The sequence below is a fragment of the Apteryx mantelli genome, chromosome 1 (genome assembly GCF_036417845.1).
Source record: "Apteryx mantelli isolate bAptMan1 chromosome 1, bAptMan1.hap1, whole genome shotgun sequence".
In the NCBI taxonomy this organism is placed as follows: Eukaryota; Metazoa; Chordata; class Aves; order Apterygiformes; family Apterygidae; genus Apteryx; species Apteryx mantelli.
This window is the reverse complement of record NC_089978.1, coordinates 105,232,269-105,246,713: the sequence shown is the minus strand read 5'-3', so window position 1 is coordinate 105,246,713 and position 14,445 is coordinate 105,232,269. Positions and strand designations below refer to the sequence as shown.

General features: G+C 36.5%; 1 protein-coding gene across 3 annotated transcripts in view; it reads right to left on the bottom strand.

Moving 5' to 3' along the window:
* The window catches only part of SCAF4 (SR-related CTD associated factor 4), a 48,669-nt gene that overhangs the window by 2,722 nt on the left and 31,502 nt on the right, over window positions 1-14,445 (bottom strand). For all 3 annotated transcript variants that reach the window (XM_067299304.1, XM_067299317.1, XM_067299312.1), the window contains 4 exons: window positions 14,111-14,265; window positions 8,457-8,619; window positions 8,243-8,323; window positions 7,956-8,144 (listed from right to left, as the gene is read on the bottom strand). In XM_067299304.1, coding sequence (XP_067155405.1) covers window positions 7,956-8,144; window positions 8,243-8,323; window positions 8,457-8,619; window positions 14,111-14,265 — 588 coding nt within the window. The remainder of the gene's footprint in view (window positions 1-7,955; window positions 8,145-8,242; window positions 8,324-8,456; window positions 8,620-14,110; window positions 14,266-14,445) is intronic.

Here is a 14,445-nt window from a genome sequence, read left to right as displayed (position 1 = left end):
ACACATGCAAATTAAAAAAAAAAGGTAAAACCACAGGTTGACAGGAGAGAAAAAAAGCATTTTTACAAGTTCAGGCATTCATTGTCTCATGAAACAAGTAACAGCTCCGTGTGTGTGTGTGTGTGTGTATATATCTGCTGGTTTAATGAGAACTTACTGCAAAGAGAACACAGTTTTTAAGCTGAAGTTTGTTTTATGCTGAGTAATTAATAATCAAATGGATAAATTATTCACTTATCTTAAGGGCTTCACATTGTGAAGAAGCAGTTGCCATTTTTGCAGGATAGAGCTCTTTCTTATATACAGTTCACTGACGTGCTTTGTCAACTGACTCCTGACTGAACATCTTCCTAATAAGTTTTGCTTTCCAGGTTTTCTAATTAAAGACACTGCACCTCCTTTAGCTAGCCTTAAACCCCCCCCCCCCCCCATATTATAAACATAGTCCACATCATATCTGGTGACAACACTTGAGGTCTGACCTGGGTCAACAGCAAGATTTTCAAAGTGCGGAAGAGGCAGCAGATAGATACAAAGTAAGCCAAGAAGCTAGAGTTAAGGTCAGAACAGGACAGCGGGAGGAAACAGGAGATTATGAACAGCTCAGTTTACCATTCCAGACAAAATGGCTACAACAAAGTTTAGTTTTAATAAACTAAACCTTGCAATGTAAACTAAAAAGAAATGCAACGTGAGACTGTTCGACATTTTTTTTAATACAGTTTGCCATCCTTTACAGCACATTTTCAAGGTCAACTATTTTCCATTTTTACACATGGACTCTGTTTTAGCATGGTCCTCAGGGGAGTTAAAAAAAAAAAAAAAAACTCTCAAAATACACCATTTGAGAAAGCTCAGCCCAAAGCTTGTTGACATCAATGCAAGCAGTGGTGATTCAAAATGAACTGAAGAACGAACGAACTGAACTTCACATGAAGCACTGTGTGCAAGCCTACCATCTTGCATGTCTGCTTTCATTTAAACTGGTAACACTATTGTCTCATCTTGTGTGCGGCTTTTAAATTGGCTCTGTCCCATGCTTTTCTGCTCACTAGCAGTCATTTACCTGAAAATAAGCCCCACATCTGAGAAAGCACATGACCAGAACATGTATTTTTCTTTTAGAAAGTGAACTCCACAACTCATTAGAGACCATCAACAGTTCTTAGGAGAACAAGCAAAAAAAAATTCTCCTAATCTCTCTTGCTTTCTTTCTTAACTTTGTTGAGACCATAAAGAATGTTTTATTTCTGGCTCTATCAATAAAAATGAAAGTTAAGAATACAGGTTACTTAAAATTTTGTAACTAACTCCTACCCCGGGTAAAACTGAAACTTCAAACAGATATGTAAGCTAATATACACTAGAACTAAATATTTAGCAAAGTATCATCACTGAAAACTTCACTTTGATTTCAATTTAATGAGCAAAATGGAACAGATATCCCAATTAAACTTTCATTCAGTTGCAGTAGCTTCTCTTCAGCAACTGATTTAGCATTTCTATCCCAACTAAACCTGAGCCTCCTGAAAAATTATTTAATGCCCTTTCACCACACCACTTCTTATACTAAATTACATCCCAGAACCTTCTCTAACAGAAACCTTTTTATCTTAATGCCCTTTATATTCATATTAGAAGGAAATTATATATTGCTGATCAGTAAAGCTCAGGTGGCAAAGACATGAATATTCTTCCAGTCCACGGTATCATCTTACCTTCCCCTCCAAGCAGTCACTTCTAAGACAGGATTTGCTATGTCACACTCTTTGAAAGAAATGATCAACCAGCAACAGTTTGTTCTGTTTTTCTTTTTTAATTTTAAATGAGCAGACCTCCCCCTCCTCTTGCATTCATAATCAGGGCTATGAGCCACCTAATTTAAGCTCCTTGTGACTTCGTACTGTGCAGATCTGATGAGACAGACATATGGCTAGTGATGTCTTCCAAGAATTTTATTTTGCTAAATTTTTAGGTTTGGGGATATTTTTGCTTTTACATTGCAAAGCAATTTTTCCCCAGAAGATTAATAAAGCATAAAGGCATAACTGAGATGTAATGAGTTGAAGAGGATAAGTGAATACTTTTGCTCTATAGCAATAGAGTAGGTGAGGCTATGACAGCGTGAACGTCAAGTATAAAAAAATTTTTTTTAAACAAGTACCAGTAATTTAATGTCTCAATCTTATTTCCACACAAAATTAACCATAGAGGAAGTGTAACGGTATCTAGAAACTCATTCTCTTTCAATCTGGACTGCATCACCCAGGTAGCTGAACAATTTTTGTTTTAAATAAATCTGCTCAAATTTTTAGGTTGTAGTACTCTATAGAAAGTACTATTAGAGTTTCCTTATAGTGCTGACAAGTCAGGCACTAGTTAAAAGTTTGCTCCAAAAGAACTGGCCAGAAACACATCCAAGTTTACTGAAAATACTCAATAAAATTAATGGCACAGACTGCATGCGCAACTTGCAGGAAAATTTAAGACCTTTGTTATCTCATAAAGGGAAAGACATGTAAAATTTAAAGTAGATTCTCAAACTTGAAAAGAAATACCAGAGCTCCTAGAGAAGAAATGGTGATTTAATAACCATCTCATACCTTTGCAGACAAGTGACAGAATGTATCTGCCCCAGCATGTATTTGTTCATAAGTGTAAGCCTTTTTGTAACCCTTTCTCCTTGCTTATGCAAATGAATCTCCATCCATCCATTTCACCAACTGTTTGTCTGCATGACTTACTTAGTTAAGACATGGCTTTTATTACTGGTGTTATAATGCTCAGACCTTGCACCTAACATGTTAAGTTCATTTTGTTCAAATGTGTAAAAGTATACATTGCTTTCACAACTTATTTCTATTTGTGACTTTTACCAGTGATGCATACTATAAGGTCCTCAGAACTTGAGAAAAGTGTTTAATATGAAGAGCTCAGATATAAATATACTAGAATAACCCATCACCCACCCCATGAGTGTTACTTCAGAGATGCAAGAACAATCACACAGTGTCACAAGTTTCATAATATCACTTTACTCATCAGGCTCAAAATTGCTATAGCTGTCCTGAAGAAGTGTCTTCTATCCAGAGAGGCCAGAGTAGTCTTCCTTACTGTTTGATAAATTAAGTAAAAAGCCAGATTTCCATGTCCCTGGAATTCCATTTCTCATTATCTTCTCTTCTGGCTGGAGAAAGCCCATGTTCCCTTGTGACAGTTATCAGAGTTATAAATGCTAACATAGGTGAGAAGCGTAGCATCTGATGTTTTTCTTTTTTTAAACAGAATTCTGCCCAATAAGTGATTCCATCCCATATCTCCTATAATCCATTAAATTATTTCTCAGCTGTGCTGCTACAAGAAAGCAAGTGAAGCAATGGTATCTAACATACCAATCTTGCTTCAAATACACCTCCTTCTGGAAATTTGATGGAAAGACATATGGGAACAAGAAGTCAAAAGCTTAGGATACTAGCAGAACAACGGGCTAAAGGTTTACACCATGAGTTTAATGCTGATGTTATGCAACATTTAGCATGTCACATTAATTTTTGTACAGTCAGGCTCCAGGGGGGATGCTGCATCTTAAAACTAGAAAATTAAATACTATCAGGAAATTCTTGGAAATGGTACTAAATACAGTGTTTTAAGTCTGGTATCTTTCTCTAGGGTTTGATACAGAAACCTTTAGAACAGACCAAGACTGTAAAGAAAGAACCCTAAACCTAAGTGCCTAAGTATGGACTCTCAACTTAAATGACTTGCCGTAAGTACCAACATTTTCCAAGGTAGTCAATGTCCGTCACTGAAGCCAATAGGAGTTTGCTCCTATTCACTTAAAGATTCTTAAACAAGGATGTAAGAGTCAAACTACACAAATGTACAGTGTTGGTTACAGGTATTAGACTTTTAAAATTCCTGCTTTATAAAGCATACACATTAAACTGATCCAGGTCAAGTGAATCATGAAGGCAAAATTTAATTTCGTGAATGGTGCCTGAGAATTCACGTTTACCTTACTGAATGAGAGTTCAGAGGTAATATTATCTGTATGAAAGTAGCATACATATATGTAATTAGAAAACACGCAGTGTTTGTTAGGTGTTTAACATGGACCATCACAAAAAATTTGGAAATGTAGCAAGTTTATCATTGTTAATATCCTGTATTACTAAAAAGTTGATACTTCCTTTTCCCAGGATCCACTTTATAATACACTAATACTGTGATAAGCTTAAATAATATTACACTGTCTTTTATAATTTAATGCAGATTACAAAAAGAACATGATGCTACTTAGGAGCAAACCAGAAAGGGAGAAAAGAATAATAATTCAGCGTGTATTAACAGGAAATGAATACCAAGCTCCATGAGAACTATGGTATATTAATCTTTGATAAAATGTAATTATCAGTATAGGAATTTTGATAAAAAGAGCATTAGACCATACCTACAAAACTGCAGTCTGGTGTATTTAATCAAGATAATGGATCAGAGAATCTGAATAAAACAAAGCATCTGCAACAGCAATTTATTACTGGTCCAAATTACAGCATTTGCTCAGCATTCAGACCAAGTTGACAACTCAAACCCTATCACTTTCTGCAGTAGTTGCATGTAAAAAGAGTCTAAAAAAATTCTGCTCTGCAGATTGTTTAAAAGAAATGATGAGCACACACTCACAAAATCAGTTACAATCTGGATCATCTTGTCCAAATTAAGAACAAGAAGTTATAACAACAGTGAATATGATCAAGGATACAACTAAATTAAAACAATCTGAAGGTGGTGGGTTTTTTGTTTTTTTGTTTTGTTTTGTTTTTTAGAAATTAGCACAAAAAATTTAGACACAATGTCCACAAGGGATCACTGCTTTGGAGTCACAAACATGTCGTTGTTGGAAGTGATGAAAGAATTACATTGGAGGAATGAATGAAATTAGTGGAGATGAAACAGAATGTAACTTACATTACTAAGAAAGCATATGAAATCTTACAATAATCCATCAATTTAGAATTACTTTATAACATATCTTCCATTAAAAAAACTGGACAGATAGATAAGCTTCATTTTGAAGTTACAAAAGTTAGGAAAGAGTTCCTGCATTTTTACAGATTACATAAGGTATTCTCAGACAAGATTATTAGGTTTAGATTTCTATGAGAGTCTCTTCAGAGCAATCTTCATTCTTTGAATTCAGCTTGCTGAAGCATGTTCTTCTATCCTGCCCACAATATCCGAAGAACATTTCTTCATTCTTCTTGTTAAACTACTGAAGCCCCTTCATCCCTATTTCCCCAAGCAGAGTCCTCATGATATACTTCATGATGCTGTCAAACAAATCTTTCTTCTACCTTCTTATCTCAGCCTTGAGAACCACATCATGGGCATGTTTAAGCAGCAGTTTAAGAGGACTTCATGAGAAACTAGTCACATAACCAGTTATCTATCCAAACTGCTAAACCATATACTTGAGAACACAAGGTCCTTCAGTCTGAAGCATCTGATGTCCCTTGCTTACAGTTTCCCATGGCAAACTGAAGGGGATGCTGTACCTACTTGCTTACTTTGTCCAGTTCACGTGTCTCTGACCTGTACAAGCACTAAGGCTACATTTAAATGGTCAGACCTGTGAGTACTTCTGGGCTCCTGGACCTGGATGCATATGTAGATTGCATCTCATGTCCACACAGGTGGTGAAACCCTGGCACACTCCATTTCCCATGTTTTGATTTCCCTAGGGATGAAACCTGACACACAGAATGAAAAGGAATGATGACACAGCCTGGCCAACTCTTGAATTCGCATGATGGGGAGGGCAAGACTTCAAGTGACACTTCTTCCTTGCAATCTAGATACAGCATAAATGGTGGGGGGTGGGGGGGGAAAATCACCTCCATGTTTTTCTTCCAGCTTAAGGAGAGACCAGATCTGGTCTCTCACATGTAGAGTTAAGCTCAACTGTTACGTGAATCAAAGTGGTTTTAAGACAAGAGTTTCATTTGTCTCAACTTACTGAAAAGATTTAAAAGCAAAAGAGACTGATACTAATTTTTTAACACTTTACATGATTAAAGATTAATCATCTATTTCTGCTAGTTTTGTTATATCTTACATCTCATTGTGAATAGTCCCCTGTAACTCTGAAATGTCAGGATGGAAGGATTTTACATAACTCATTGATTTTATAACTTCTGCTTGAAATAAGACACTTGTCAACATAAAATGCAATTACTTGAAAAAGAAACACAGAGAGCTCTTAGTTAGTACTTCAGTTCTCCTACGTTGTAAATGCACACCTTAAGACAGACTTGTAATCTTAAAAAACAAACAAAAAAACACCTCTCTGACCCCTTATTGATGAGACTGACTATATGGCAACTCCATCCTCAACTATCCCATAAACAAACCAATAAAAACGAAGGTAAATTCTTGATTTTCCAATTTATCAAATTCAGCTTCCTTGAGTTTGTAAGAGTAATAAAAGCTATTGTCCACATAAGTGATATGGACATTTAATTTACTTCACTTCAATCTTCATTTTATAAAAGCTTTTTCTTCTGTATACAGTAATACAGCACACCACAGAGTAACTTAATGCATTGCAAAGGCTTGGAATAAGAAGTTCAGGTTATGATGTACAAGACACGATAACATGAAACTTCAAATAATTTGGTAATACTGTATTACAATTATAAAAAAATGTCATTTAGCCATTAAGGTGTGTGTGTCTTGAAAAAAATGTATAGCCAGATAATCCTTATCGCTATAAAACTCAACCCATGCTGTCAAAGGATTTTTCTTAAGTCTGTCTCTATTTGTCAAATGGCCAAGATACTCTCAAAACAACTAGTTACTGGTTTTGGATGTCTGCCCTGATGGACTTTATAAGCAGCCTGATTTTTAGAGAGAAGAGGCTCTTCAATTTTTGAAAAAGTCTGCTTAGAAGGATGTCATTTTGAGCTTCTAACATGAAGCATTCAAAAAAATCACTAGTCACAGCTGGAAAATTTATGCATCAAATCCAACAGAGCAGTAAGCTCTCAGAGAGAGAGAGAGAGAGAAAAAAAAAAAATCTTAGTTTGTTCTGCAGTTAACACTGCACATTTTGGGGCATAAACACACTTAAACAAAGTTATCATTTTCATATCCTTGTCATGCTCTCATATAGAGGTCTGAAATCACATAAATGGAACAATCCTATTATAATTAATAGGAAATTTATAGTTGCCTTTTGAGCATATTCTTGACACTGAACCATAAAGGGCCATCCTAAAATAAATATTTAGCAGACCCCTGTAACATAAAACAGCATGCAATCTCTTTAAATATCTGAAAACTCTCAACATGAAAAATAATCTACATAAAATATCCAAGGTTAACTTGTTTTGCTCGTCAAAATAGCATATTGCTAAAAAGGTTTCAAAACCTGTAATACAGGGTTAAATGAAAGCTTTTTATTTTTATTAAAACAATTTATTCCATACAGAAAAAGTATGCCATATTTTCATAGATTTAAAAAATACAGTTTTAAAAGAATACTGTTCTGCTATAAGTTATGTTAATAGTAACCACTATACATGTAATAGTCAAGCCTAAAATACAGTTCATGTCACACAAATATTTTTTCATAAGATAATCTTCTATATACTATGAACTGCAATTTGTTAAACTAGACAGCATGTCATTCTGTCCTGAATTTGTAATTTAAAATTTACAGCTTTTTTGTTTCTTCAGAAAATAGAGATCTTCAATAACATCAGTTTTACTGTTTCTTCTGTGCAAAATCAAGCCTTTAAAAATTATTTAAAAGCTAAACAGAAGGACAGAAATTTGAACAAATGTTGAAAAATCCACTTTAGTTTCCCACAAACTGTAAATCAGTAGGAAAATGAAAATCTTATTTTAAATTCAGGAAACAATAAACTGAAGAATATATACAAAAAAGAACTTACCAAGAAGTGGAATTGCTTGGGTAACAGGAGCAGGTACATTAGTAGGTGCTACAGGAGGTGGAACAGTCCCATATATTTTGGAACTATCACTAGTTTCAGTATTCCCTCTGGATCCAGAAACCACTGTAGGGATGGGATTTCCAACAGATGCATCTTTTGTAGTGTCTTCATTTACACCAGCTGCTGTAGCTAAGGAACAATTGTATTGACATTTAAAAAAAAGTCAGTTTCTCTGCCTGCATGATACCTTTCTTCTACAGCCACTTGCCTAAGATTCAAACACTTACAATTTGGGATGTTTACTGCTGGAGTGTGAGGAACAGATACAGGAGGAGTTATAGGTGGTGGTGGTCCAGGAGGAAGAAAGCCTATAAGAAAAGTATATATTAACATGGCATATCACTTTACCAAAATGTGGTTGTGTAGTTTATATTGCAAATACTTTTATTGGCTATGTGATTAAAAAAAGAACTTAATATTTCTAGAAATACATAAATATACCTGGGGGTAAATGCATTGGGTTGAACCCAGGTCGTAAAAACGGAGGTGGTGGTGGTGGTGGCACTCCAGGAGCAAATCCAGGAGGTGGGATTCCTAAAGGTGCTGTGAAAGCAGGTGGTTGGAGTGCACCAACCACAGGAGGACCTGATGGATGTGGTGGAACCTACGAAAAGGAAGAGGAAAAAAAGTGTTATATCAAGACTGAACAGATTATTTGTTGTTTGAATGTGGACTTCTTTCTTCTGTGCTTGGTCCATCAAAACAAGAAAATTTAAGCTATCTTAAATTACACTGCAATAAGGTGCCTTAAATAATTGATCTAATTAGCAGTCAAAGAACTCCAGCTTAAAATATCAACATTAATCTTGTTTGCCTCTGTTCTTAAAGAAAGAATGATCCTCTGTGGTAAATCAATGTTAAGACATGCTGACAATAGTTGGAATAAATTTTACTAACCAGCATAACATACTATTATGCACACAACTTCGGAGCAATTAAAGAACTTTATTTATTTATTAGGTATCTTAACTACCTGAGTTTGCATATTACATTAGAGCAACTTTTACTTCCTTGGTCAATTATTATTATTATGATTTTCATTCCAATTTGTGTCAAGTTGCTTCTGGATTGAAGCCAACCTAAAAATAAGTCAACCCTCAAAATAGTTTTCATTAATGTAATATAAAAACTACATTACATGAAACTAATTAATAGGCTCTAATATAGAGTGTCACTTTTAATTTTAGTTTTATAATAATCTGCTAACTGGGCCCAAGTGTAAAGTTAAGCTAACTGAACAGGATGTGGAAAACTAATGGATATGACACAACACGAGAAATTGCCAGAGGTGACAGATAACAATGTGAAACACTGACAAAAGTTACAGATAGCACCATGAGGGATTGCTGGGTTTTGCAGGTCGTTAAGGAGGTGTTATGTGAACAACAACCAAACTTCACAGATAACTGGAGGGGAGCACTGGGGACCTTTCAGGGAATAGGACTTTGTAAGGCCATGGTGCCAGGAATACCATATAAGGCCAAGATTAACTGGATGAACATTAATTTTGAGTAACCCTAAAGTTGTTTCCATTAATCACTGTTAAAGCTTTGGAAAAGTGCTTTGAAAATCTTGTAACCCAATAGCCTTGGTAGGTCTTCTTTTGTTTATTTAAAGAGTAATCCTCCAAAGGAAAACAACTTGAGAAAAGTAACTAGACCTAGTGATAGAATGTTGACTGCAGTAATGTTCTATTAAGCGAGCGTGTACATACAGAGTGCGAATGTAATAGAAGGAATCAAAGAGGGATATCAATGAGGTAAAAGATTTAAAATAGATGGGAAACTAGTTAAGTGCTATGAGTACTTAATGGGTTAAAAGTTGGGAAGACTGTGGATGAAGCATATGTATACAATGACTTGAAAGGGGATACTGAATAGTAAAATATTCTGATTGAACCAGAGTAGAAATAAACATTGAAGAAAGATGGTGTAGATACACATTAGATGATATTCATACCTAATTACCAAAACTTAACTGCTGTATTTAATTTTTTCCAAAAAGTTAACACCCTAATGCATATTTGTAACTAACGTTATTAAAAACTTTCCTTTAAACAAAGAGAGAGAAAAGGTGGTGGTAAAATCTATGCATAAATGTCATAAAGTCTGATTTAAGGTAAAATTTAAAGCATGAAAGTTTCTCTGTTTGTTAAAGAGATGGAACCAATAGATAATAAACACTGACAGGTAACAAACACAGAGGAATGGTGAAGTTTCAGAATAACAGGTAATGAATTAGATAAAACAGAAACAGAAATGCTACTGAGCAGAGCCTTTATTAATGGGGAGTCAAACATTGGGAAAAATTATATTTCATTAGCAACATTGGGACCTGGAATAATTAACCTCTCAATAATTCACACGCAAATCACCAGGTGCATCTCAGTCAACATGTCTTGAGGTTCGGCCTATGTGCAGGTACAACTATTTCTTACTGCAAACCTCTCAGACAGAGAGCCTTGAAGGAGAATAATTGGCCCAGTGGACTAAAAGGTGCACAGTCAACTTACACTGCTCCAAGACAGCTAAATATTCAAGAGCACCTGGATTCCCCAAGAAAGGCTGTCAAGGAGGAGCTAATTTCAAATGCAAGGGGTAGGTGATGGACATTGGACCAATACACAAGTGCTACATGCACATATAGAAAGAAGGAATGTGGGATTGGGTAATACAGCCTGAAATTTGGGAAGTACACACTCAAGTTGGGTCTTGGTTTCTGGCTAACAACCCATTAAATGAGAAGGGTCTTCGGGTTGGACTGGGAAACTTATGGGAGGGTTGGCCACAGCAAGCCCACTGAACTTCAATGTATGACCCCCAGCAAAAAATGTGTAACAACTGACACAAGTGGTATTCAACTGAAATTGATTCTGGATAACCAAGAAATAGATTTAACTTGATCCTCAACACTACAGTATGACTTAAAAAAATAAACATGGACCTACCCTCAGAGTAGACCACTGAGGTGAATTACCCAGACCTGCAGGAGGGGGACCACAATCAGCAACAGCTCGGATATCTGAATCTACGGGCAAGAAGACGGCTTACTCCAGCGACCCGAGGCAAGCAAAGCATTCCACCTAGCTTGCCAACAGCCCAGGACCCTGTGGCTGGGAAGAGGCTGTGGGGGCTATCAAGGCCAAAGAACTAGACTTACCTACATGGGCTATTTCTCTTACAGGGACATTATTGATTTTAAGCACCTTACTATGTACAGGCTGCATTAAAGGGCGAAGGCGGTGCAAGCAATGACAGGTCAGACTGCAGCTACTCACACCCCTCGCTGGTATTGCCCAGCAGAGCTGGGCTCCCATCCCTGTGTGTGCAGCCCACTTGGGGGTACCACAGGAGGCCCGTTCCGGCTCTGCCAGAGAACAGAGTGATGCAGCTCCTTCTGATACTACCTTTAAGTGGAGGAATGTTAGGGCTGCAGGCAGATGACAAAGACGCTGACTAGGCCCTGGCCTGAAGTGAAGCTAACTGAACAGGACATGAGAAACTACTGGCCACAACATTAGAAACTGCCAGAGGTGACAGATAACAACATGAGCTGACGAAAGTTACAGACTGCGCTGTGAGGGATGGCTGGATTTTGCAGGTGGCTAAGGGGAGCGTTATATGAGCAATGGCCAAACGTCACAGATGAATGGAGAGGAGCACTGAGGACCTTTCAGGGAGCAGGACCTTGGAAGGCCAGCACCACCTAGGTAACCATATCCAGGAATACCATACAAGGACAGTATTACCTAGGTAATGGTGTCAGAAATAGCAAATTCAGGTATTGATGCAGCAAAACTGGGACCAACAAGGAAAAAGTAAGTAGGGCAGAGTTGTTTACTTGGGAGAAGATTGGGTCAGAGAAAGGGAGGAACAAGCTCAGCAAAAAAGGTGGTCAAGAAGTGGGAAAAGGAAGAATAAGGTACAGCAACCATGCAGCCAGAGCTGTTTGGGGGTTCCTGTTAGGCAGTCCTGTGCTTGACCACCACAGCCTAAATCAGGGCAATGCATCAAAACTGCTGTTCTGGCATACCACGCATGTTAAACCTGCCTCCACAGTCAGAGGGACCAGGGTGCTTTCCCTGGGTGCCAGGGGAGCACCCACACAGATGGATGGAGCATGCTGGTATCACTGTGCCAACACTCATTCCAGGTTTGATGGAATGAGCAGCTACCCACCACTTCGTAGCAACCTCCACACATCTTACAGCCATAAACACTGAAGCCAAATACAAATGAGAGCAATTCTACTTGTATCACAGGACAAAAACACATCAGCTAAATAAACTGCAAAGCTATTCTAAAAAGTGATTTGAACAAAAAAATAGCATTTAATGAGCTGTTTCCTTCAGGTATTATGTCACATTAGGATATCTGAATAGCAAAAACAAGTTACTTTTACCACTAACACCATTTATATCATCACAGTTGAACCAAACTTGTAAGTTCTGAGAACTATTTACACAACATTAAACTATTCTAATTTATGGCACCCTGGAGAAGACAACTGAACTGGTCAAGTATAATACAGCCTAAAAGAGTTTGCAGTGAAGCCAGAGACAAAGACCAAATATGGCTCCCCGATCCTAGTCTGAATTTGCAAAGACTACAAGAAAAGTTTCTTTGCCATAGTAAAAAATAACAAAACTGATGAGACTGGAACAAACTAGCTTCATTTTCATGTTATGAAACTAGTGGGTTTCTTATTTACACTTTGTTTTTCAGTGTGAATTCAATAAAAATAAAAAACAACACTAGTATTAATTACAGTTAATTTTAATTACAGCTAATCAGTATTAAAGCTCTCTGAAATTCAAAATTTGACCCACGTGTTCATTTACCGAAAACACCTTACAGCACTACAAGAATTCTGTGTCAAAACAACACAGAATTCAACAGTCTATGTTCTGAAATCATGGAGTTGGCTAAATTATTTTTGTCTTTGAATAATTTGAGTTCATGATCTTTTCCGAGTATCTGCCATGTTGTGGTTCACAAATCATATTTTCCCAAGTTTTAAAATAGTTTTATTCAAACATCTTCCTTTTGGGAGAAGGTATACTACTATTTTAAGTGACCAGAAAAACTATTACAATAAAACTAGTAACAATCTTTTGTCAATAAGTAAAGCTAAAAGAAAAACAAATTATAAAACATTGGAGGGAATAATTATTACTGCATGTTATTTAAACTAACAGTAAAATTTTAGACAGACCTGTTTTACAGAATGAACATACAATAATAACTTTGACTGAAGAAGCATAGCAACAAATAAATATCATGAAAATTTTTAAATTGAATTTCCAAAGGCTGTTCAATAAGAACATACAGAATATGAACAAAAATGAAAGCAACTTGCATATTTTACAAGGTTTATAACTTATTTAAACCAATAGAGAGGGAAATTAGCTAAAAAGAATCAGAAAAAAAATTCATGCAATCATAAAACTGAGAGGATGCAACTCTTCCCATTAATAAAAAGAATCTACTGTAATAATTTATTCTGGATTGAGACAATGGATATTAGAAGTAGAGATTTACATTACTTTGAGGAAAGATCTGAGAGGCTATGTCTGCATTAGCATTTTGGTTCAGAGCAGCAGCGAGGTTTTGAAGCAAATCCTCCATCATTCCCACTAACCATGCACTGACTCAGTTCCCAGGGCTGTTTGGGTATCCCTTTTCAAGGGAATGAAACCAGAAGCTCTGTTCCTGCTGGGCACAAAATGTGCTCCAAACCCTAATGGGCTTGGTTTTTCAAGTCTTCCATTGCCACTGTGACTTAGCAGAACAGGAAGTGTTCTTCACTTACACTGTGTTGCTCTTTTATGAAGGAAAGGTCAAGTAACTGATTTCAGGTGCATACTGGATTTATGGCACAGGAAAATTACCTATATAAATCACCAGCATGGCCAGTCTGCCAACAAGAGCAGTTACAACTGAAGACAACAACAGGAAACACAAACAAAATCAACTACTTAAGCTATCAATCATCATGTGTCCTCCCTCTCTGTAACTTATGTATTGCCATCCTGAATTATAATTTAAATTAAGTTTTTGTTGCGATATCCAGAGCAAATGAGAAGCAATTCTCACCTGTGGAGGAGGTACAGTTATTGGTGCAGGCATGGGAACAGGAATTGGAACAGGTAAAGCTTTAGGTATAGGTGACACTGGTTCATTATGCGTAGCTTCTGCCCCTCCATTTTGAGCTACTTCATTTTCAGACTTCTTGGGAATCCCCTTCCACTCTACATTTAAAAAAAAAAAAAAAAGTTCAGTAGAAGTGGACAAGTAGTCAAGTACCTGCCATGTAAAACCAGTATGTTTTGTGATGTTTAAAACAATGAACCAAGCTAAATAAAATCATTTTTCAAATAATTTTTATTTCTATAGGCTTCTCTTTATTTAAAGTGTATTTCTGAAGATAA